Source organism: Charadrius vociferus, unplaced genomic scaffold (genome assembly GCF_000708025.1).
Source record: "Charadrius vociferus isolate BGI_N301 unplaced genomic scaffold, ASM70802v2 scaffold103, whole genome shotgun sequence".
Taxonomy (NCBI): Eukaryota; Metazoa; Chordata; class Aves; order Charadriiformes; family Charadriidae; genus Charadrius; species Charadrius vociferus.
In genome coordinates, this window is record NW_009648061.1 from 999,234 (window position 1) to 1,024,386 (window position 25,153).

Sequence of the window (25,153 nt, forward strand, 5' to 3'; positions counted from 1 at the left end):
CCTGGGGGGGTTCTACTCTATTTACGTCATGTTCAGGCCATTTTCTTCACGTTTCTGTCCCTGTCCCAAAATTCATTCTTCAGTACTTACATTTTCTCTGGCCTGACTCCCCTGTTCAACAAGCTATAGAAATCCACCTCTACTAACCTCAACCACAGATTTTTTGCTGTAAATCATTCAATCTCTTTTCTTGTCATCCTAATCCCAGCTCCCCTTGCCCAGGAAATTTCCTTCACCCTTCTTCTTGTCCCAGTTTTCAAAACCCCATCTTTCAACCCTGCCCTGACTTTCCAGGCAGCTTCCATATAATTCAGGTCATTTCCTCCTTCACACTGCCAGAGTGATAAACGCCTCTTAGCTTTGCCAAATCTCAGCCTCACCAGACTACAAGCTCCAAAAGATCTGAGCGTGCCCCTTTTCTCCCTGGTCATGGAGTTGGAGACATTCAAAGACACATAATGTAGCTAAATATGGGAGAATTTAAACTGGGAGATCTGTGAGACGCATCCTTGTCCCAAAGCTGACCTCCTGGCAAGGCTCACCCTTTTACTCTGAAGGCCTTAGAGGAGATGCAGAGCAGTGAACCGTTTTCAAAGGAAAGGTCACCAGGAGTTTAACATGAGCAAAATGACATTTCCTCCTAGCTTTATTTACAGAACCAGATGAACCATTTCAACTAACATTTTCAAAGCCCAGCATGGGAAGTTTCAGCACGAATAGCTAAACTGACAAAATTACAAAAATCCGAGGGCAGGTTACTTTCCTGGGGAACGCTGGGGGGGAGAGGAGCCATGCACCAACTCTGTCAGAGATTTTTTCCCCTTTAAACTAACACTGGCAGCTGTGGGGCAGCCAGTCTGCAGTCCAAATGGTCACTGTATTTCTTTTTAATGAGAGTTTGGACCTGCTTCAAGCCTAGTGCTAAAATTAGGTCTTTTACTAGCTTTTTAATTTTCCAGTTCAAAGGCTAGAAGTTTTCAGAAACCACGTAAGCCACTACTGAAGGTTACAGTCTGGACCACGATTCTGAGTCCAAGACATCCGACAGAAGCTGTTTCGCATTTCGTAGGAAGCCAGATGAGTATAGCTCAAAAAGGCAAAAAGTGTTGCACTCCACATCAATCTCATGCTGCTAACGGGGGAAATACAGTTCGGCTTTTTACAAAAGCCAAGGGAAATACCTAGATACAGAGATTTGGCTATAATCACAGCACATGGTAGTTTAGACGCGCCTTTTCTAAGAGACCTCTCTCTACAGGACACAAGTTATTCCGAAGCATAAACAACGTGCCGGCCTGACTGATGTGATTCATCACTGCTTGCTTTGATGAGATCACCACATGTTATTGCAGAGCAGAAGAAGCCTCAGTGCCTGAGCCCACATTTTATGGTTCAAGAATCAACAATGTTTTCACTTGGGAAATTTATAGCCTTTGCCAACCCCAAACTGCAACGAAGAAACATCACTCACAAGCTGCAACCTTTCCAGCAAACTCAGCTCCACATGCACTGTTTCAGTTTCTTTTCTGGACGTGTCATTTTGCAAGTAGACACAGGAAAAAGGTTAAAAGTCAAAACAGGCGAGGTGTATCAATAAGTTAAGTTCAAATTATCTTTAAATAAGTAGCAGTCTCAGAGTGCCAACTCAGATCACGTAAGACTATATACTTAAAAATGTTTGGCTTAGAAATATTACCTTTATTCCTTTTCCACTAGTAACCCCCAGAGTAGTTTTTTTAGAGTATTAGAAGGAAATGCTGCACTAATAAGTGCTCTACCCTTTGAGTCCTTCCATTTTACTTTTCACATCAAATATGTTCACTTGTGTTTAAACCAATGCAGAGGCCCTCCTGAACTTTTTATATATTTGCTTTTTATATACTGTTTTTTCTTTTACTTATACTTCCAGTTACTGATTATGTTTGAGAGTCAAGAAGAACCACGAGTAAAATCAAATTTTAAAGAGACAGATAGGCAAGGTCATAATCTATAACAAATATTTTTTTTCCTTTTTTAATATAGTCATCCACCTACCTAGTGTGCTGATGTGCTCACTCACCTACCTACCTTTCAAGGAAAGTTTTACAGGTATTATATCTTTTATTTTTCACAAGAAGTTAATCAATTAATGCAAGTGACAATGAACGCTTATCAGTTACCAATATACTGCTTTATTTCTTGGTAGCAAATTAAGGCTTTATAGTGACATTTGTACAGTACAGGCCAATTTAAACATTAGAAACCTTAAAACCCATGTAGCACTATTCACTCAATTTAGCGTAGTCAGAAAAGTAGCTTTTTTTTTTTTTTTTAATAAACAGTTAAATGTTACTAATGAGGCCTTATATTTCATGAGTGCAAATGGCTCAAAATCCCACCATCATCAGGAATGGGCTTAACATTTAACGATCCTTGGGGCCATTTTGAGATAAAGGATAAGCAGAGACAATAGCTGGCTCGGATAAAATATACTGTCTACTTGCTGGAGAAGAATCTCTAATTTTAAATTTACAGACAGGAAAACCAAAGTGGTATTAACTGGCCAAAGGATGGTATCACCCCCTGTTAGTCACTGACAGGTAATAGTAGCAATGACAAGTTCATTTTCCGTGGCCCTCTGCTTTAGTAAAATCTGATTTATAATTCAGAGCTGATGACACCCTGTATGTTAAGAAACTCAAAATTGGAGGAACAGACATAAGTTACAGGACTTTTTGCAGCAGTAGGACAAGTTCCCTCTGCAGGGACATGCCCAAACCATTGCTTTTTTATAATTTGAGAGAGCATTGCTACAAGTATTTCCTCAGCAGTTATGTATTTTTCTCGAGCATATGGATTTTCACTTCATATCAATGATTTTATTAGTGTTGTCTGGAGATGATGGAACTACTGCTTATGAAAACCAGACACGGTGCTTCCCTTCTTATGTTCTCTACCGAGACATTTATAGTGTTTGAGCTGAACGTATGAATTCACCTGTCAAGTCAGGCGCAGGGGGCCTGCCTGAAAATATCATCACCCCTAACGTGTCTGGCTTTCAGATCTGAGCATTACATGTGAAAATGCAGAGAAACGGCTGCCAGAAAATTGTGAAGAGAGTAACCATGAAACGACCACACGCTCTGGGGAAGGAGACAATGAGATGGGGGAACCACCAAACCACTCTGGCTCTTGCATGACCAAGAGTGACCATGAGAGTACAAGGGGACCCCAATGTCACAGGACAATGCTGGCATTTTGATTCCTTGTTGAACAGCAGCTGTTTCTCCAGCCTGAGGGAACACACACAGACAAGGTTTCACAAAATCTAAATCTAATGTGAATAACAATCTAAGCTTCTTCATCCCCAGGGGTGTTATCTAACATCAGGCTAACGTCTTTGAAGTCTCAAGGTCAGCCATCTATCCTTTGAACTGGAAGGCCACAGAAAAGGGTTGGGTTTCTATGTGTATTAAGGCACATACTGAATTTACCTCAACGCACGTGCCTGGTTTGCTCAGGGAGTGTCAACTGTGGTGGTGCCACAGCCGCTGAAGAGATACAGTGAAAGAACAAAGACAGAATTTCTGGTGACAGCAGTGTAGCACAGCAACTGGGACTGCCCTGTGCAAGCTGCTCCACAACACCTCAGAGAGTCCCCGGTGCTATGCCAGCTTGGTGCAGAACTAAAGCAGCTTTTTGGGCTGATTTGTTGGCTTTTCCCTTTGCCAGGCCACCAATATCTCATCTGTTTTCCTTCACTGGGCTGAATATCAGACCCAGAAGTCCCTATCTGCTACCAGAGAGTGGTACTACACATGCAGGAGAGAGCAGATTTAGAAATGAAGGCAAGTAGTGATGATGCACGAGTGACCTGGAGGTGGGATTTCCAGGAGAATCCATGCGTGGGCACAGTCTCCAGATTCACTCAGCAGAGTGCTCGGCCATGGCCAGCAGGTCTTGTTCTGCATCAGTCAAGTACATTGAAGAATATTACCCAGTATTTCCTGAGGGATTACAATGGATGACTACCAAAGAGAAACTACTTGGAGACAAGGGGATGCTTTATCAGCTGTATTGGAAGAAGTTGGGGAACACAGACACATATTGCATAGTCAGCTTCATGAGCACAGCTGGAATTCAGATGTATTTGACACAGCTTAGTAGCATTTCCAAAGGAGGGATTATGTGCTATTTCCTTTGGAGGTAGCTACTGTAGCCGGGGACAAGATCACAGCTGTTATGGAAATGGCATCCCGCTGGGGATGCTGAGCACTCATTGCTTTTGCATTAAGGCAACGTCTCCACGGAGACCCACCGCACCTTAAAAAGTGATCATACAAAAAGCAAACAAAATAGTCCTCTAGAACCCCCCCTCACCCACAACATACAAGAAAAGCTGACTCCCGTGAGCTATAGAAAAGACAGCATTACTGAATGTGGGAGCATGTGTTTATACGTCAGTGTTTTTAATACTGCATTGTAACGACAGGTGGGGGTGTCCTTTCAGAAGAAGGCAGGGTTGGTGTGCTCTATAATACAGCGCTTGCAATGTCGTTTAACAAACCGCAGAGCATCCACAGAGACATCGCAGTCCTGCACGTTCAACATCTGCAGGTCAAAACAGTTGGCAGCGACAATCTGCAGGCCCTGCCCAGTGATGCTCTCACATGATTTCAGGCTCAGGCGCTTCAGGTTGAAGCAGTTGAGGGCTAGAAACTCCAGGCCGGTGTCTGAGACCAGAGGGCACTTGCCAATATCTAGCGATTTGAGTTTTGTGCAATTTTTGGCGAGGTACTCCACACCGTGGTCCGTGATGCCCTCGCAGCCCCGCGCGTTGAGGTAGCGCAGCTTGCTGCAGTATTTGGCAATGTAACGGATGCCCACGTCTGTGATCCGGCCGCAGTGCGCGATGCTAAGGTATCGGAGGCGCGACTCCAGCTTGGCAATCTCCCGCATGCCGAAGTCACTGACAAACCGACAGTCGCTCACGCTCAGTTCCTTGATGGACGTGCAGTAAATCATCAGGTAGCGGAGACCCTCGTCGGTGATGCGGACGCAGCGGCGCAGGTACAGGTGGGTCAGCTGAGTGCAGTGAGCGGCGATGGTGTGCAGTCCTTCGTCCTCCAGGACGAAGCAGTCTGTCATGTCCAAGTAGCGAATGGAGATTTGTTTCCCGTGTAAGGGAGACAGCTTGATGGAGGCTTCGCGAGTCAAACTGATGCATGTGACTTTGGAGCAGCCTAAGTGGAAAAACACAGCACATTTAAGCAAGCAGTAAAAACAAATCACACAGCAAGACCAGAAAGGTGGGCATGAAATTGTGTGATGGGTGTGATGAAGATGTCTTCATGTTGCAAGAGCAGAATCCTCCTGACTAACTAGCCTGGGTTTGCTGTGATGTGTCCCTACACCAGAGGAAATAATAAACTCCGCTGGAGTCAGTGAGGTTACTTTGGGATTTTGAGCACCAGCAAAGCAATGGACCAATTTTCTCCATATCCCAAACGTAAAGTGATGGTCCGAGCTTTATCTAGGCACTGTCTGTGATCTCTTACTGCAACATAAAACCCAGTGACAATTTGAGAAAATGGTACTACATGCCAACCAACACAGCTTTTTGATCAGAGGCAGTCTCATTGCTGACCGGCTGAGTTTGTAAACCAACATCAGAGGCTCTTTCACCATCCAACCCCATTATAAAAAAGACAAACCCCACCCACCCTCTGAACAGCATTTGAGGAACAGATGTGAATCCAGCCCCAAGCCTGCAATGTGGGAGGGATGCAAAACTACGGCAAGACTATGTGCTTGCAGAAGGGTGGAGATTCGGGTAACCTAAGGAGAATGGGGAGAGTCAGCAGGAGCCAACAGACTGGTAAGGGCACGAGAGGACATGTACAGATGCAGAAAAGGACTGTTTCAAATGTGAAAGCCCGGCCACGAATGGAGGTAACTAGGCTGGAGGAAAAACACCAGACCTTGCAAGGAAAGATAAAGAGTTAGTTCAAAGGGAAAAACATGCTCTCACACTTCCCCTGTTTTTAACCTCCACTCTGTGCATGGTGATGAATGAAAGCTTTTTTTTTTGGAAAGTGCTGTTTCTGCTGCACTGCAAACTGGCAGTCTCGGGCTCCTGAAGAGAAATTCTTGTCTGTGCCAGGTTCAGCTGGGCACATTGCATTAGCATAGCTAGAAACAGCTACAAGGAAGAAGGGAGAGTCTACCTGTTAGTGACCAAGGCCCAGGAGTTTTAGCCGTAAATGTCTACTCAGACAAATTCTGCAGCTTATGCCTATAGTGGGCCCTTCAGGCAGGGATAAAAGGAACTTTTCTGTATTGCTGAAACACTGGCCAGGGGAGAAGTGACCCATGAAAAAAGCCAGAAAAATTAGGATGATGACCTTACAGGTCTGTGTATCAGAAATGCTGCACAAATCCTGTAATCTGGAAGTAAAGAACATGACAACGTACAGAGACCACCTCAAAAACTTGAATGACTCAAACCCATACCACTTGAAACAACAGGTTCTCATTCAGAGGCTTAGTGGTAGTATGATTATGCTTCAGTTCTTAAAAACAAAACGGAAAAAAAAACCACCCTTGAGATATTCCAGTGGGTTTATGCGAATGCTGTAAGAAGCATGGGTTATGGACTTGAAACAGTTTGCTACCTGAAATTAGACTTCTACATTCATCATTTGAATCTGCAGCTGGATTTTTAATTTAGGCTTCAAATTTATTCAAACACATGCAAATTTTACCTCAGGCCTCACACAATGAAATGGGGAAATTGTCCACAGGTTATGCAGAAGCTCTGGGACGTTGAAGCAAAGCACTTTGTTCAACGAACATCTTCTTAAAACTGAATGCTGCTGTTTCCTCTTTAGACTGCGTTGCAGATCCACCTATGTTATGGTGCAATCTTTGGAGATATGTTTGCCTTCAAATAAATACTGCATACACATTCAATAATGTAAAGTGATTTTTCTAAAGGGAAGCAGTACAACACTAATGGTGTAAAAATTTCACCTCTAATATTTTCTTTGGAGTAGGTGAAACAAAATGCACCATAGAAGTCCCCATCCTTGAGCTGGGTTTCCACAGAAGCACCTGACACCTATGCAGAGTTCTGCTGGACCCGATGTAGCTCTCGCTATTGTGTTTGCCTGGGGAAGTTGCTGGATTAAGGAATCGGTCTGGATATTTTACATGCTGACCAGAATTCATTTTTAAAATCTGACTAAGTGAGAATGAAGGGTCGAGGAGGCTGAGGAAAATGTTCTGTCTGCTGAGGATCCACAAAGGGAGAATGCTTTAATGACCGCAATTATAAAGTGAATGGGTCAGAAGTCTCACAGCAGGGTTGGAGTCATTGTACATCAGTGTGTGATTGCTGTTTTGACAAGAATCATCTCGTCTAGTTACTTTGGCTACACTGTAAAATATTTAATGGGAAGGGTATTCAAAATGGTTTCACCAGAAAAAGAGTCCGTGTTGATATAGAACTGCCTGATTTTTAGGCAAAATGACAGGTTCCTGGGACTGTAACAATTTTTCTGTCCTAAATAATAAAAAATGTAAAAACAAAGCTCTTGTAGCGGGATTTTCCATAAAGTAAGTATAACTGATTTTTAAAAGGGAGGAGAAACTTCCAAACAGATTAAAAAAAAAAAAAAAAGTTGGCTAACATGTTAGATAATAACTTGCAGTCAAGCTCAACCAACTTCTAGAGATATCTAAGATCTGCCCACAAAGTGGATGCTGAGAATTACAGAACTTACATTGTGGAAAACTCTGAAAGTTAATATGAATGTCTGTTTTAGACATTAAAGATTTTGCTGTGTTATTGCTGCCAAGTAACCATCCAAGAGGGAGAGGGATTCAACTAGATGTACAACTGTGAACTGGGTTTTAATTAACTAGCTACAAGTATAGCATTATCCTCCAGCACATGTACCCAACTTTTCTTGCTCAGTATAAAACCAAACCAGTGAACCACTTCAGTCCTGCCGATTGCTTGAGTGTGTAGGTGCAAGCCTTGTCCTTCTAACTACTTCTTGGACTTGATTACAGAAAAGATCTTCTCATGTGAGACCTTCTCAGTTTAGCCCAGAATTTGTCCAAGGACCTAGAGTGCAGCCTCATTGCAGACAAGTCCAGGGAGAGCCTGCACAGCAACCAAAATTGCTGTTTGAAATCTTATTCCTGGAATTCTTTTTGTAAGACACTCAGATACGAAAATAAGTTGTGTCTTTTTTTTTTTTTTCTTTCTGCCCCCCCATCTTACCTTCTCTTTAAACACTTAGTACCCAAAGGGCAGTAAGAGAGTGAGCTGCATAAGTACTCGTGGCACAGTCTGAGCCAGAGCTCAGCAAATGCTTTCAGCACTTGCCTTCGTACCACAATGCAGACTGGTAAAAATCTGTGCCCCTGCCCTTTGAAGAGGAAGACTTACAGCTACAGATGTATGGACTGCTTTTCCTGTTTAATTTGTAAGCCCAGGAATCACCCTTTCTGACTGAGAAACTGGAGAAGAGAGAAAGCATGAGAGCAAGAATGTTCACTTCTATAGGAAACATCCACAGAGATGGAACAAGGTGATCCTTTAAGAAACAATTTGAATCTGCCCAACAGCATCACCATTTGCTCAGCCAAGGCTTTCTCTTGCTCCAGTCCTTGAGGTGTTGTCCACCAAACCAATTATACTTTCTTTTGCCCTAAATCCATTTCCTCTCTTCACAGAATACTTGCTGGAACTACCTTTTCCTGGTGCCCTAAGATACTCCTTCCTTGCCAATTCTGCAGTTTGTTACTGAGCGGAGATTCCTCTTTGGTAAGACTCCAAGAGAAGCTGTTCTTTGCCTGAAGACCGATGTGTTTACAGATGGTGTGTCCTGCCCTTCCAGCAAGGAAGAAATGAATGGGATATAACTGGCAGGATTAAACTAGCGCCCGTGGATAACAGAGTTTTTTTTTAAAGGATGAGGTCTGCATTACACAAGCAGCAGCCTCCATAGGAGCCAAATCACATGAGGAGAATGCAATCCTTGGCACACATACTGTGAAGATGGATCAGACTCAGTCTTCATTAGAGGACTTTGCTGTGCTGCATTCACTATTGTGGGCTTTGCTGCCACTGAGGTCACTTCTAGCCCTAGCAGATAGCATTCAATTTGCTTAGATAGATTCATCTCCCCTCCTTCTGCACATGCCACCAAGTACAGTGTCGCATGTGAAATACATGAGCAATAAAGTTACTCAGAGATGATCATTACATATCCTGACAAACTGTGCAGCAACCCTTCAAAAAAACAGGGTCCAACAAAAAAGAAGTAAAAACCATTTTAATATATTTTATTTCAGCCAGACAGAAGGAGGGTAAAATGGAATCCTGCTTCCAAAACATCCTCCAAAATTACCCACATCAGAATGAAAAAAGGGTGCTCAAAACAAGACCTGAGAGATCAATTATCCTCAATTCGTGTGCAGGCACATGCAGCAAAAGCTGTGTCTGAATCCAAACACCCTGGCTTCTGTGAATATTCAAAACCAGGATTTTTCCCTTACCTGCTCCAAAAAGTAAGGATAACTTGGAAAAACGTGAGATTAAAATTACTTTCCTGTCACACTGATGAGACAAAATTAAAGGAGGACTCACCCTCTACACACTTTCGACCAAACTGATGAGCTCTTAGGGACAGACACAAGCTTCTAGGTCTGAAAGTTACAGGCTTGGGAAAACCACAAATGAAGACAGACCCCAAAAGAACATATTTCAAGACCTGGTATCTTCTTTTCATTTCCCCTGCTTTTGAAAAAATCACCTTTGGTCTATATTATACCTATCAGTAGAAGCTGTAGACCAAAGCATTTTCAGCCACCTACAAGGAAAGTCCCCAAGTATACTGGGTGCATCAGCTAACAAACTGGTGTGCCAAGGCAGTTCACCCTCAGCTCAGCAATTCTACTTCTCCTGTCTCTCCAGGCTCAGGATACTCGAGCCACTCAACTCTTCATACCACCCTAGAGGATGTAGTAAGAAAAGCATAAATACGCCTGGGATACAGCCAGCCTTCGAAGTGGTATGTAGCTCTAGGTCTCTAAATTACACAGGCACATGCATTTTCTCCTGGTGTTGGAGATGATTCAACCTGAATGTGTGGTTAGCAATCCAGAGCTAATGTCAGTATGTACCGGCAATAAGTAATTCATGCGCTAGGTCATTGTGAATAGACTCCACGGGACAGGACTCCCATGGAGTCCTGTGGAGAATCCTTATCAGCTGACGGTTTCAGACAGTGATCACAAAAAGTGAATAACTCTGATTTGTTTTGATGCCATTCATGACATTCTGCCATACTAGGAAATACGAGGTGAAAGATTGGATAAAACAGTTAAAAAAAAAATAAAAGGCAGGAAAAAGAAAGCAAAACAGTCTACACCAGATAGGCAGCCCTGGAAAAATCAGTTTGTCTAGGTACCAGTGACTCAACAGAGTGCTTCCAGTCCCCACGTTGTCCTGCTTGTTGCACAGCCATCAGCACCTCTGCAATGGCACACCTGGTTCAGCTATGTAATATCAACATTAGACTAATAACAAGGTAAGATCACAAAATAAGTGAACATAAAATTTACTTCAGTGCTTTACTTGGCTGCATGCTTTTAATGAAGTGCCAACCTGTTTGCAGAAAGGAAATGCTGTGTGGCTAATCTCGGGGAAAAAAAAATAATCTTGTTTCCCCAAAGCAGGTATGAGAAAAATTGTGTAAAATAATGTTGCTGATCTAAACAGCTGCAATGATACAGTGTAACTGGGTGAAATGAAAAGCAGAAAGGCACTAAGCAAATATATACACTATTTAAAAAAAAAAAAAAAGGTCCAAGCTAGCTAAGTCTGGTTAAAATAGCAATGGAAACAAGGGGACCTTGAAGTACAGCTAGGGATGACAGTTGATATTTATACCCAAACAAAAGCCTAGCACTGATTCTGAACTCCTGCTCAAGTCACTCATAAGATTACTGGTACATACATTTTTTTATATACATATCATCTACTTATAAACGATACACATATATAAGATACAACAAATTTTGCTCTAGTAAGTAGCCTTTACTATATGATATAACATTGACTGCAATGTGGGCTCTTGTAAGGGTGCTTTACGCAAAAATCTCTAAATAGTCTTTGTGCTATTTGAATGGGCCATCTCTGCTAGCTTGTCTCCATCTGAGGAGGCCTGGCCGCTCAAGAGGTCCTGCTGGCATTTGGGGCACTGAGATGCTAGTGGTGCCTGTCTCACCAGTATCGTGTGAGGAGACTGGGATTCCTACTTTGAAAGACAACACAGAAAGGGAAATCAACTCCACCCCAGGAGGGACAGTAGCCATGTTGGAGCAGGTTTACTTCTGAAGGGACTGTGCTTGTGGCTAAGGCCACGCTGGAGCGTGGCGTATCTCTGTAGGCATTGTGACCCACGGATAAGGCCATGCTGGAACAGATGCACCTCAAAGTAACTGTGGCTATGGATAAGTCTATGCAATGGCAGGGATACCCCTGATGAGAATGTAGCTCATAGATAAGGCTCCGCTTGCTGCAGGTACACCCCTAAGGGACTGCAGTCTGTGGATAAGGCCAAGCTGGAGCAGGGACAAAGGGAGGAGTTCTTTGCAGTGTTAAACCATATGGTCTGGTCCAAAGGGACCAGGGGTGGAGATTGTAATGGAAATACCTTTAAATTGTTGTAATGCTGGATTTGAGTTGAATGTTAGAGGAATTACTATAGCAGGAACTACCTGAACCAATGGAGGAGGAGAAGTCTTATAAGAACCAGTGCAAAAACAGCGGTGACCTGACCTGAGCTGACTGTGGTGGCCAATAACTCCACACCACACACCACCTCTCCTGTCTTGAGTGACTGCCGTAACAGATGGAGCCTGAAGACATGGACTAAACTAACTCAATAGACATTTTATGGACATTTTACAGGGGTGGTCCATAGACTAAGGGAATGATATCAGTGTATTATATCAAAGAATGGGACAGGGGGCGATAATTAATGAGGATATATTGGATAGTGTGGGCCTTGAGCATGACATAAATGGTATGGAATAAGGGGTGGAGAATGAGCTGGTTTTGGCTGGGCCAGGGTTAATTTTCTTCATAGTAGCTAGTATGGGGCTATGTTTTGGACTTGTGCTGAAAACAATGTTGATAATACAGGGCTATTTTCATTATTGCTGAGCAATGCTTACACAGCATCAAGGCCTTTTTTGCTTCTCACACTGCCCCATCAGCAAGTAGGTTGGGGTTGCAAAAGAAGTTGTGAGGGGACACAGCTGGGGCAGCTGACCCCAACTGACCAAAGGGATATTACATACCATATGACATCATGCTCAGCTGGGGGAAGAAGGAGGAAGGGGAGATGTTCAGAGTTATGGCATTTGTCTTCTCAAATAACGATTATTTGTGATGGAGCCCTGCTTTGCTGGAGATGGCTGAACATCTGCCTGGGATGGGAAGTAGTGAATAAATTCTTTGTTTTGCCTTGCTTCCGTGTGTGGCTTTTGCTTTACTTTTTAAACTGCCTTTACCTCAACCCATGAATTTTCTCACTTTTACTCTTCCGATCTCCCGCTGGGGGGAAGTGAGTGATCAGCTGTGTGGTGCTTAGTCACCAGCTGGGGTTAAACCACGACAGGGGCCAGTGGTTTGACAAGCATGCGGCTTTTAGACTCAGAGGCTCCCATATTTAAATATTTCCTGTTACCTGACACATCCAGGTGTTCCAGGTTTGGGCACAGTGACACGACATCAAAGACTGCCTCGTTGGAGATGTTGTAACAGCCAGACACCTCCAGCCTCCTCAGTTCTGGACAGCACTGGGCAATGGTGTAGAGTCCTCTGTCTGTGAGCCGCCTGCAGCCACTAACAATTACCGTCTCCAACATGAGACATACGTTGGGTGTATCCTGACAAAGCCTCCGGGTCAGCACTTTAAGAGCCCTGTCTACATTGATTGTCTCGCCCGTCAGGCGAATAGTCCTCCAAAGGCGGGGGTCCCAGGCAAGGTTATACCAGCGGCGGCACACGCGAGCACAGCGGCACAGCTGGTTGGTGGGCAGGAAGGAGAATATCTGGATCATGGAGTGGTCAGGAAGTCGGTCTATGTTGGCCTGTTCCTTCTGGTGCTTGGATGCCAGCCGGATGAGAGGATGAGTGAGACGTGTTGGAGGCGGCGAGTGGACCATGGCAACAGTTTCCCCAGTGACTGAGGACGAAGACGTCGACGACCCTCTGCCATTCTGGAAACCGGTGGAATTCGGTGGAAATATTAATGCTGGACTGGGCGTGCTGAGCGTCCGCATGCTCAGGTCGGAGTCTGGAAGACAAAACGCACAATTTCCGTAAGCAGTGGATGGACGCAGAGCTCTTGGTGCAATGCAGCACCATGCTAGCCCGTTTGTTAACGGAACATGATGGGCTTCAAGGTTTGGGGGGGGTTAAGCACTCATTTTTACCAGTGACAGTGAGGAAACACATATTCTAAAACCTATCTTAGATTATACTCTGGAAACACCGTTCACTTTAGTGCTGGGTACGTGACAGAGATGCAGTGCTAGGTGTGCTGTCAAAGCCATGCTACCAGAGGAGGGGCTGTGGGTCCGAGCCCTGTAATGAAGAGGAGACGGCAGTGGAAGTCCAGGGATTTTAATTCTTTATACTCTCGACTGAACATGGCAAGAAATGAGTACACTTGAGTCACAGGCTTTTTTTGACAGAAAGTAACTGCCAATAACCTATGCAGCTGTGAGGTTTTGGGGGAGTTCTGTGGTCCTTCGCCTCTCAACTCCTTTCAGCTGTTCAGTGGAAGGCCAAAGAAAAGGTTACAAGGCAAATGCTGCTTCATTCACCAGACCTGGGCAGATGGGAAAAGCACAACCCTGTATGCTTATTTTCTTCGTGTCATAAACAAAGTTCATTTTTCATTCATGCAAACCAGGACTCAACAGTTTAACCAAGAGCCCAGAGACTAGTTCTTGAAGAGGGGTTGACTGTGCCTCTTCATGCGCATGCAGAAAGCACTCCTTTCCAACGGACTAAAGTGGACTTCAGTTTGATTTGAAAAAACAGGCCCAGAAAAGTAAGTGGTGAAGAAACAGCATGCCTGGAAACTTTTTACAGAGCTGTTGCACAACGTTCACACAATCTTTTTTGCTAGTGTTAACTGTCACACTAGAAGCAGTCAACTCAACCTCCCCTCGGCCCCAAAAGAAACCTCCCAACAATTTGCTACTTCTTTACCTTCTGTATTTCACTTCACTGGCAAAAAGCAGGCATAAAAATAAAGGGCCTCTGCTACTAAGAAATGTTGCCTTTGCTGTAAGATTATTTCAACTGTCTTCCCTCTGTGCTGACATTGCTGCCTGTGAGTCATTTCCACTCCTGCTCCCAGCTCTCCAAGCAAAGCAACTAAAAGACTGGAAGACAACTAGGACATAATTTTGATAATCGAGCAAATGTCATGAGCAATACATTTGGAGACCCTGAGATATTTCAGCAGTACGCTACAGAAGATGCAACCAATATATGAGAGATGAATGCTACTGCTGAGCACATTCCTTCCCCATCCCTGACCTCTCAGTACTGATCTCAACAGAAATCCTCTATAAAGGAAAGCATCATCAAAAGATGGATACAGAAACCACAATTTAGTATCCAGTAGAATAACAAATATCACAAATGGAGTAAGAACAGTGGTTTTAGAGCACGAAGCTTTCCTCCACGTCACATCTTCTGCTATCACTTCAGTGTTCAGACACTTCGGGGAAGCATGCAAAGCCATCTCCTTAAGTAACACTGACTCTACACCTCTGTGACTGTGAGAGCAGAGATACAGACTAAGCAGGGTACAGTCAGAAATGCATTCAACAAACCTGCCCAAGTCTTGGTTTAGGCAGAGTTTTTAAACTAAGTACACTTTAGATTAATTTGATTAGTGTATTACATGTGAATGTCCCCATCAAGCCTTTACTTAGCCTAGCAGAGGTGTGCTCTGATCTCACTAGCTACAACAGCATGTCTGCAAGGGAGAGAGGCACAACTATTTAGCTGAAGAACCCAAGACACAAAGTCCAGCAGCTTGCCCAAGATCATCAAGTTCAGCTGAAGAGGGATCAAAATCATCATCGCACACTGTGGAGGAAAAAAACCATGCCACCCAGCTCCTTCCCTCTTCCTCTTTGCTATCTTGTTTTACTTAGAAACTCAGTATTTCAGCAAAAGAAGGGAAAAATATTTTCTTCAATACTTCTAAATCTATGCTATGGCTGTGTGGACATAACCCAGGGATTTGTGTGTTTTGGGGCAAGAACCATATCTTAATGCAGAGTGGGTTTTGCAGACACTCTGCTCCCCTTCGAGACCTCCTAATACCCCCCTGGCAGCTATTGCAAATAATTGCATCGAGGAGTGTTATTTGGAAAGCGTCTGGTATACTCCAGTATTTTAAAAATGAGATTTACAGCTGGAGAGAAACAAACCAACACCCCAGCAGCAGCCAGGCTCCTGCAGACAAGCACTGACTCCAAAGACCACTTAGGCAACAGTCCCCTAGATTAATTTTTGCAAGGACTTACCATATGTTTGACCTCCCTCACATTACCACTGAAACCAATGACAATGCCTGAAGTTAAACATGTGCAGAAGATGTGGCAGACTTGGAGCCCTTACTTTTTTGCTTTTTTCTTGAGATTTTAAGAGGATGCTTCTAATATAAGAGAACACACATTTTTTTCAAGTGCTGGGTGTATCTTCCACTACTACATGTAGTTGGCACTGTGAATTCCTCTCCTGTCTTTCTACTTTTTCATTTGCTTTGGGCTTTTTGTTTGGTTGTTGATTGTTTTTTACACAAACCAGCACAAAAAGGGAAAACAAAATGAAGTAAATAAAACCCACAGAACAAACACTTGTTTCTACACCACAGAATAGATTTAACTGAAATCAAAAGCAAAAAGTTTCATTTTTTAACATCTGCTATAAACAATTTTTAGTACTGTGGGAATGCTTACCTCCTGTAAGACAGTCTCCCAGCATATTTTGAGAACATAGATTTTTAGTCAGTTATTGTTGAAAACACCTAAAAATCTCTGTAGGGTTACATCCTTCCCTACTCTCCATTCCTACTTAAGTATAAAAAAGTGTTTAATACTCCATGATTCCTGGTGACCACAGCACCAAGCTAATATGGCTAATCTCTGCTCCTTTTGGATCCAAAGTGGCATTCCTTCATCGCTCCTGGGCACACTGTGAATAATCAATACCTTAGACACTCTGTGTGCGTAATGAATTACCAAAATGTGTTTTTTAACTTAGACCTAGAGCTAAAAAAGGTTTGACCTTCTGCTTTATGGGTACGCTCCGTGCTTGCGTTGTGCTTTCTTAATTCTCTCATTAGTATTGCAGTTCCAGATGTGCATCCTGTATTTCCTTTACCTTCCATCCTGAAGGTTCGTCATGTGAAACTTTGTCCCTCTACCTTCGGGGCATGGACTTCCAGACAGACACATGCACACACTCCCCTATGCACCCCGTCTCCCTGCCCCAAAGTATTTTGGGAAAAGACTGTAGTGTTGTCATTACATTTAAACAAGAGAGTCGCGAGAGCATTGCTGGTCTGCTAAGCCCATAATGCAATATGCTCTCAGACGGGAATTTTGCTGGTAGCTCAGCTGAGCTCTGCACAGAGGTATTCCTGCTTACTGTTCGTTGTACACCCCTAAGGGGGAAAGAAAAAAATAGCAGGTGAGACCAGGAGCTTTCTGCCAGTAAAAACTTGGAAAGCTTTTTGCTAGCATTTAAAGCTTCAGCAAAACACTTGGTCTACTGTACATTTTCCAGATTTTCAAGTATTGTTGGGAGGGGCTTCCTATAGCACTATCTGAACCTCTTAAGGGCTTCCTTCAAATTTTGTTCTTCATCATTTACTGAGGGCTACATAACGGTCTGAGTCAGTCTGAGACAGAGCAACTTAATGACAGTGTGACATTAACAAATGCAACCCTGCAAGTGCAAATGAAGTTACTGGTTGCAGTTCTCAGTGCACGGCTTCCCGCACACATGCCCTATACAAGCATTTCTGTTCCCGAAAAAAACAATTGTTTACAAGCCTGAAATGCAGCTTTACATTTTGGTGATCTTAGAAAGTAAAAAACCAAATTACAAAGCAGCCCTGTGCTTCCCTCCCTACAACCTCTTTTGCCCCTCTCCCTCCCCAGTTACCAATCTTCTGTGCAAGATGCTTTTTATTAAAGCTTTGCTCAGGCTCTGAAAATTGTTTGTTGATGTAAGAGAATATTTCTTAACAATCTTTAAAGAAATCTCAAAAGATGCGTGCCAGAAACAGAACTATAAAAGCTGACACAGAGGGAGAAAATGCACTGGAGGGAGTTTTCTTATTCCATTAGGAATCTGGTTTATTTCAAAGGACACCCCCCTGCGTCCCCCCCAGTTTGTTTCCCAATTAATACATACATCTGGGGAAAAAGAGCCTTTAAATATATATGATTTAAATCAAGATCTAGTCTCTTATCCTTCTGGCATTGACAACAATATGCAGTCTCTGATTTCAGAACCAGAGAGAGAAAACAATGTTGTATTTTCATTAGTCCAGCAATGCACTTTAACACAAGACACTTGATGTCCAGATCCCAGTGAGGACTTTTTAAGATTGAACCATTTCCATGCTTAAAGCGTGACTCCATTCAACTGCACCTGCCACTACAGTATTGAGGGTATGCCTTTTTTAAAGTGAATCCTATACCAAGCTCTTCAAGTTAACAAAATTAAAATTAAAATTTTGGTAAATATCAACCAAACTTCAGATTCTTATCTGACAACTAAACAGGATCCTTTGTGTTGATCTGCTGTCACCACTGAGGTTTTTAGTAAAGCTAAGGCAAGAATTAAACCAAACTATGTTCAGGCCCTGAAAAGTCAGTATAGCTGAGAAAAATAAAAAGCAATTGGCATTTTTGTCAAAATGCAAGATGCAAAATAATGTGTGCAAGAGGCATTTACACATAGTACAGAAACATCACTTACTTAGCATCTCTTCATCAATAAGTGTTGCATAGCTATTATGTATTTTACATAGATACTTCATATTTTACTAAGTGCAATGTGGGTATAGACTTCACATTTTTACCATGATACTATCAACTTTGCACATGCCAAGGAAGCACTCCTTTTACAGAGACTGTGGAAAGTGGGAGCTTAATGGTCAAGGAGAGACTCGTGAATTTGACATACAGATGTCAAATATGGCTGTGTGCCCTTAGAGGAGATTACGGAAAGGAGTTGTCTAGGACAGCAGGCTGCAACAGGGCCATTTGCTTTCTAAGGCCCTGAGCACAGTCAAAGTCCCAGAAAAAGTGATACCTACAAAAAAGTGTCTTCCACATCACAAACATCCTCAGGCATTTCTCTCAGGCTGTTACCCTGCTGACCTCAGTTCCCCCCAGCTCCAGGAGGCTGGGAGGAATCAGAGAGCCCGTGACAGCGAAGAGGCAGCTGGAACAAAACTCACCATGCAAACTTGTGTGGCGCTGCAGTGGTCAAGTCTGCAAAAGGGAAGGGTCGCTAGGCGGAGATACCTACGTGATTTTGTAGCCTTTTATAACCAAGAACATACAGAATGAGAAATGGAGTTGGATGAACTCTCTCATCTCTCTCCAAGTACACCAAGTACACTTAAACCATCGCTGATGTGCATGTCTGCCCTGTTCTTAATTTCCAGGGACAGCTATTACTCAGCTCCCTGAGGTGCCTGTTCCAGTGTTGTCACCATATCAAGTTTCTAAGTTTTTCCTCTTACCCAACTCATACAAGAAGCTGTTTCTTGCCCCTCTCCTAGTGATTGTGAAGAACGAGAGGGTCTCCAGTCTTCCTGCAAAGATTTCTCACATACATTTCCTCAAACATCAGCCCTTTCTTTCTAGTCACATTACTAATATCCAGTTTCTCCTAGTTTCTCCTTTCTCCAGTCTGCGTGTAATGCCCTTAAAGCACAACACTCCAAACTGAGCACTGCACAGTACCGCACCTCACCACCAGCAGCTAAAGTAGAGTCCTTCCCACCTATATTTCTTGGAAAACATATTGTCAACCTTCCAGATTTCAACAGTCTCAGAAGGATGATGCATTCAGTATGTGATTCAACATATTGCCAGATTCCCACGTGCCATACAGCTGCCTGGCCATTTATTTTCTTCATCCGTGTTTATATAGTCTATTCATCTTCCCCACACCTGTCTCCTTAGAGGGTAGTATGTTTTCTCTCTCCTTAATCTTCTGTTTTTTCAAGAGCATTTTGAGTACTACCAACCTTCTCAAATTGCCCTCATTTTCTGTTTTCCAAATATACTGCAGGTCCAGTGTCGTAAATTTTAGCCCATTCCTCTGTATATTAGTAGTTTTATGTCTCAATTCAATTCAAACAGATGGCTTTGGCAGAGAGATGGAAAAATTTAGCAACCTAGTAACGAATACTGTAGGGTATAGCAGGACAGATACCTAAAGGGTCCTTCTTGAAACATCATCACAGTGGACAAATACCCAGTGATAACTATGCAATATACTGTACCCTTCAGTGGCCACCTTATGATGATTTCATTTAGTCTGTCTTTCACCAGCTTGTTTCCAACACAGACATGCAAAATAAACCTAAGGTAGGTTACAGCTACTGTTTCCCTCTCACCAGAAAATTTCTTCTTACCAACACAGAAAATTAGATTGAAAACTTAAGAAGAGTAAGGTTAAGGGAACAAAAACACTTCCACAAAGATGAAAACATTTCTTCTCCTGTGAGATCATGTAAATTGTTCAACTCGCTTTTTGAGAGCAAAGACCTGCAACAAAACTCAATTTTTCAGTCTAAGAATGAGCAGCCTCAGAGCTCATGAAGTAATCGCACCCACATGCTCCTGGAAGGAACGGTTCCACAGAACTTAAAATAACCTTTTATAGTTTTAAAAAAACTCCCATAGAATGTCATAAGAAACTGTACCTATTGTACAAGACTAGAGACTTTGTTACAAGACCATGTGGAAGAGGGATATGTTAACTTAAATTTAAAGCCATTTCATAGTAGTTTCTGTGTGACATTTTACACCTTGGATTACACTGGTGTAACTTCCCTGTGATGTTGAGCTCCAGTTTTCTTCAGTCTATAAACTCTGTCACATACATTTGGAGATCTGATTTTGCATTCCTGGCATAGTCACACTATATGCTTAAAGTCAAACAGCACTGCAAGTGAAGTGATCGTTATAGTTTTATTAAGCAAATAATTCTTTCTTACAATTTATTTGTCAAAAGCTGGAACTGATTTTACCCCTACTGACTTTGTCCCCTGCCACTTGGCAAGAATTAATCTTATCCCCATATTTTCGATCAGAGCTAAAAATACAAAGACGGAGGTGAGAAAAATAAAAAAGTAATCAACCTATTAATTTATGAAGTCAGAGCATCTTAATTCTGCATTCAGTACCACTGATGAGACTGGCACATCAGCTCTGAGAAAAGGGTTTGCCAGTGCATCATTGCTGGGAAATTACATAGAGATAGATGGGATGGTGCATTTTTACCATGTTCAGTAAATATCTAACCCCAAAATGAATTCCATACATGCTTAATTACAAGCTCTTCTTAAACCCCTTCAGGTCAGATGATCTCCCAACTCCTTGTGGTATGCCAGGGAGCTCCTCCAGCTCAGCTAGTTCATGTCTGCATTAGCAACCCAGAAAGAGGAGATCTCTGGAGCAAAACTGTTACTGCTGAGAAACTGACATCCATGGGCCTGGGAAACGGGTGTTAGCTTTTGGACAACATCTAATTTCATCCTCCAACCTGAATGCTCACTATGGGTTGCCCCTGGTGCTTTAGGTTTCCTGCAAGAACATATTTTTTGCTTTACTTTCACCTGAAGGCAATTGGGTTCACACACCTTGTGGTGGTAACTAAGGCATGGTAGGCAGGCAATAAGGGGACAGTCATTTCAAAAGTGAGCTTCAGACCTGAAGAAAAATGCTAGAGTAGATGAACCCAGTGGCCAGTGAAGAACCCGCTGTTCACATCCTCCAAACCCTGAGTTACCACCTCCCAACATAAACCGTACCATGTAGAGCAGAGGTATCCTGTGCCCTGCTGGCTTCTCAGGAGTGGATTATCAATGGACTGAACACGTTGCATTTCATTGTCCCCCATTTTTGGGATTACCACACCTATGGGGATCCAGTCCTTTGCTGTTCAATGCATCGCTTTCAAATATGCAAACCAAGTGTGGTTAAAATGAAAATAAGCATTTACAAGATGCTTACATATAAGCATCTTCTATATACGTCTATATAAAGGTTTAAGATAAGTAAGAGAAAAAAAAGATAGCAAGTTTGCTTAACTTCAAAGTAATACTAAAAAGCCTGCCATCCTTACTCTCTCTCCACCTGACAAGCTCTTAGAAAGTCTTAATTAACTCAGGAACTCCATCCTGGTGAATACAAAACACCTCAATTCATCCAGAGAACGACTTTGTTCTGTGAAACAGGCTTATGTTCTGCCTTTTCTTTGAGTTACTCTGACTTACTCCAAGGTGAAAATTTTGTCAGGTAAACCACTTTCCTGCCTGACTAGGCAACATTCATGTTTCCATGTTCCACCTTTTTATGTATTGATCTTAATTTTTCATGTAAAACACACTTTACATAAATATAGGTAAGATGAGTACTGGCACTCAAGTTATACATACGTGGCCAGAATCAGTGGCTTAGGGTGACACTGAGCTGAGGGAAACAGATCCTACTTTGACTTTGAACGATATGCTGACATGAAGTTTGTGTTGATGAAAATGTACCTTTGCAATTTATATAGAAAATTGGAACAAATGGCTAATGGCTCCCAACTTCAAAATGCAGAAATCCAGTCAGCTGCTCCAGTCAGGTGTAGCTGTTCCACTACTTCACCCGTCAAAAATGGAATCATTTGGAATAAAAGATGTATCAGTTTACATTGTTATAGAACTTCAAGATAAGTTGCTGGACATAAATTTATGGGAGAGAAATGTTTTCAAAATCCCCAGTTGTCCACGTGGATCAAAACAGGGAGGACCTGCAGAACCCTGAAATGTAACTCTGGTAGATGTGCGTTGCTCTAAATGGAAAATAATATACAAAGTACAGGAATGCTTGCCTCTGGGGAAAGCTGGTAATATAATCAGTTTTTTGTGTAATCAAGATGACTTGCATCCAGTTGGTAGCAAACTCTACAGCAGACAAATAATTCCCCCAAGAACGACTGTTTCCAGCATATTCACCAAAAGTGAATTATTTGTGTAAAAGAACATTGTTTTTCATAATCAAATACCAGCATTTTAAAAGCACACAACTCTCAAAAATGACTGACTTTCAAATTAACAGGACATCCAAGATGTGACCTTCAAAATTGGAGAAATAAATGGAAAGCAATAGGCAAAACAGAAGAGGGAACAGTATCAAGAAATTTAAAGCCACAAAGTTGTGCTCCTCTCCTAACACCAGTTTAGATGCTAAATCTTCATTAACTCAATAAAAGAGTCCAAATATCCTTCTTAAAATAAATTCAAGCTTTGTAAATATAGGCTTTGCTGATAATCTGGGAAGAGACAACCCTCCAAATTATGGGACAGAGTTGTACACAGCACAAGAAGAGGCCTCTAGATTATAAAAAAAAAACAACCACCCCAAACCAAATGACAAAGTCAAGCCAGTCCCAACTCACTGTGGTTCAGCCCAGCTCCTTCTGGATTGTCCTGTGAGATACCTGCAAGTGCCAACCCGGTGTCCCAGCTGAGGAGTCGTACGCCAAAGCAGATGATGAAACCCTCTACCAACCAATTTATCAGTAAGGGAGTGGTAATAAAACAACAAAAAATGCTACCAACTGAAAAAAAGAACAGGACCCTCTTCTGTAAAAACTGCTGAATTCATTACCATGTCATTGCTCGCTCCAGGGTGAGTAAGGTGAGCTCTTTTCAGTCCTGTAGGAGAATTACCCTGAGGTGGTAAGAGTTTTCCAGGCTTTCCAAATCAGCAGAAGTGTTTATTCCCAGACTAATGCTTTTGCAGACTAGGAGGGACTCCATCAAGAGCCCTGCCTGGATCTGTAGGATGGCCACCGATTACAGAAAATCAGAATTGTGCAAAGCGTTAACTGAAGGCCGATGTGCAACACCTGCTCCCAATCAGCTCAGATCCATTTGCACTTCAGTTTCCAGTTTATTTTGTTGTCCAGGAATGAGATTCCTTCAAAGCATCTGCTAGCATCCTGGCAAGCATTCCTTTGTTTTGCAGGCAAATACCTCATTTCTAGGGTTGCATCCCTCCTCCCTTTTGACATGTAGCCAAACTGATAAAGTAAAGCTGCTCTCCAGGGCTTTTTGTAGGAATGGTAGAAAACTTCACTTAATCCACAGTTTTACGCTTCTTACAAATCCACAATGCTACCACTACTCTTACAGACAAAGGAATAAATTCAGCAAAGGGCTGGCCAAAGCCAGGTCCCCAACAAATCGCCTTTGGGACCTGGGTGAGAGGAACCCTGTGGAGGAGATGAAAGAAAAGAAACTAAGGTCTCCAAAGCAGAAACGCAGGACACCAGCAGAATCTAACTTATCCAACACCTCTCTAACAAAGATACATAAACCGAGGATTTTTCAGAATAAATGCTTCACGTTATAAAAGCCCTGGAGTGACAATCAGCAGTCCCCTCTTCTGTTACAAACACACACAATATTCATACAACGATGCACTGAGCAAGCACATAGTGCTTATTCAGAACCAGAAGGATTAAAATTTTGTTTATGGGAAATTCGGGAGTTAAGCTGGGAAAGAGACATGGCCACTGGCAACTTGCTTCTGCTAGAAAATGTAACTGGCTCAAGCCCAAGTGCACTAAGTTACGTGGATTCCTGACCACCAGTGTGAAGCCGTCCCAGACTGTGTCAAAACAGATGGTACTTACAACTGCAAAAGCAGCACATTAGCCATCTTCTAAAATCCAGACCTGCCGTCTGAGGTCCCACTTGCTATGTCTGTGACTTGTGGTGTATAAATTGCAGATTGCTATTTATACGCAATAGCATATGGTACTCTGACATTTGAGGAGTATCAGATATACATACGTGCAAGTAAATCAAGAATTCAGTGCTCTGTATTTATGGCAGCTTCAATAACTTCCCAGTCTACTGAAAGCCATGATAAATAATTGCCTCGTGCATAAAATATTAACTGACTGTTATTGTTCCTTTTCAAGTCATTGTGATTTCATTTTACTGAAATGAGATAAACAAAATTATTCACTGATTCTTTTAATGTCATTTTGATTTCCTTAAATCAAAATCAATGAGCAGAAAAAGAAAATGTGATGTTTACATCTACACAATTTCTGAAAGAGTTATTACTCAAAGAGAGAACTCTGGCATTATCTAAATCCTTCAGCCTCTCATTTTTCATATTAACCTAAGCTAATTACATTAAACACCATCACTGATTTCAAGCTCTATATGCAATTTCACATTTATCCTCAGATTTAATATCACCAGCTTATGGCGATATCTTCAGGAGTAGACTTAAAAACAGGACAACAGCAGCAGCATTTGGAATCAAGAAATATTTGGCATCTTGACAAAAGAGAAAGGCCCTTTTCTTTACATAGCTCAAGAAAAGAGTGAACCTGATAGGGCGATCTCATCAATATATATAAATATATGATGGGAGGGTGTACAGGAGACCAAGCTATGATCTTTTCAGTGGTGCCCAGTGACAGGACCAGAGGCAATGGGCACAAATTGAAACACAGGACATTCCCTCTGAACGTCATCAGGTAACACTTCTTACTATGTGGGTGACTGAGCACTGGTGCAGGTGTGCTAGAGATGTTGTGGAGTCTCTCTCCTTGGAAACATTCAAAAGCCGTCTGGACATGGTTCATGTCAACTGGATCTAGGTGGCCCTGCTTGAGCAGGAGGTTGGACCAGATGAACCTGCAAACCTCAAACATTCTGTGATTCTATGAAATAACCCTAATACATCTCCTATAAAGAGCACATGAAGTTTAAGTCCCACTTTTAAACAGGCACTG

General features: G+C 42.4%; 1 protein-coding gene across 1 annotated transcript in view; it reads right to left on the minus strand.

Moving 5' to 3' along the window:
• Positions 1–3,839: 3,839 nt before the first annotated feature.
• The window catches only part of FBXL7 (F-box and leucine-rich repeat protein 7), a 151,649-nt gene continuing 130,335 nt past the window's right edge, over positions 3,840–25,153 (minus strand). Inside the window, exons 2-3 of the mRNA XM_009883739.1 lie at positions 12,750–13,361; positions 3,840–5,222 (exon numbers count right to left, since the gene is read on the minus strand). Of these exons, the coding sequence (XP_009882041.1) occupies positions 4,486–5,222; positions 12,750–13,347 (1,335 nt within the window). The 5' untranslated portion in view covers positions 13,348–13,361 and the 3' untranslated portion in view covers positions 3,840–4,485. The remainder of the gene's footprint in view (positions 5,223–12,749; positions 13,362–25,153) is intronic.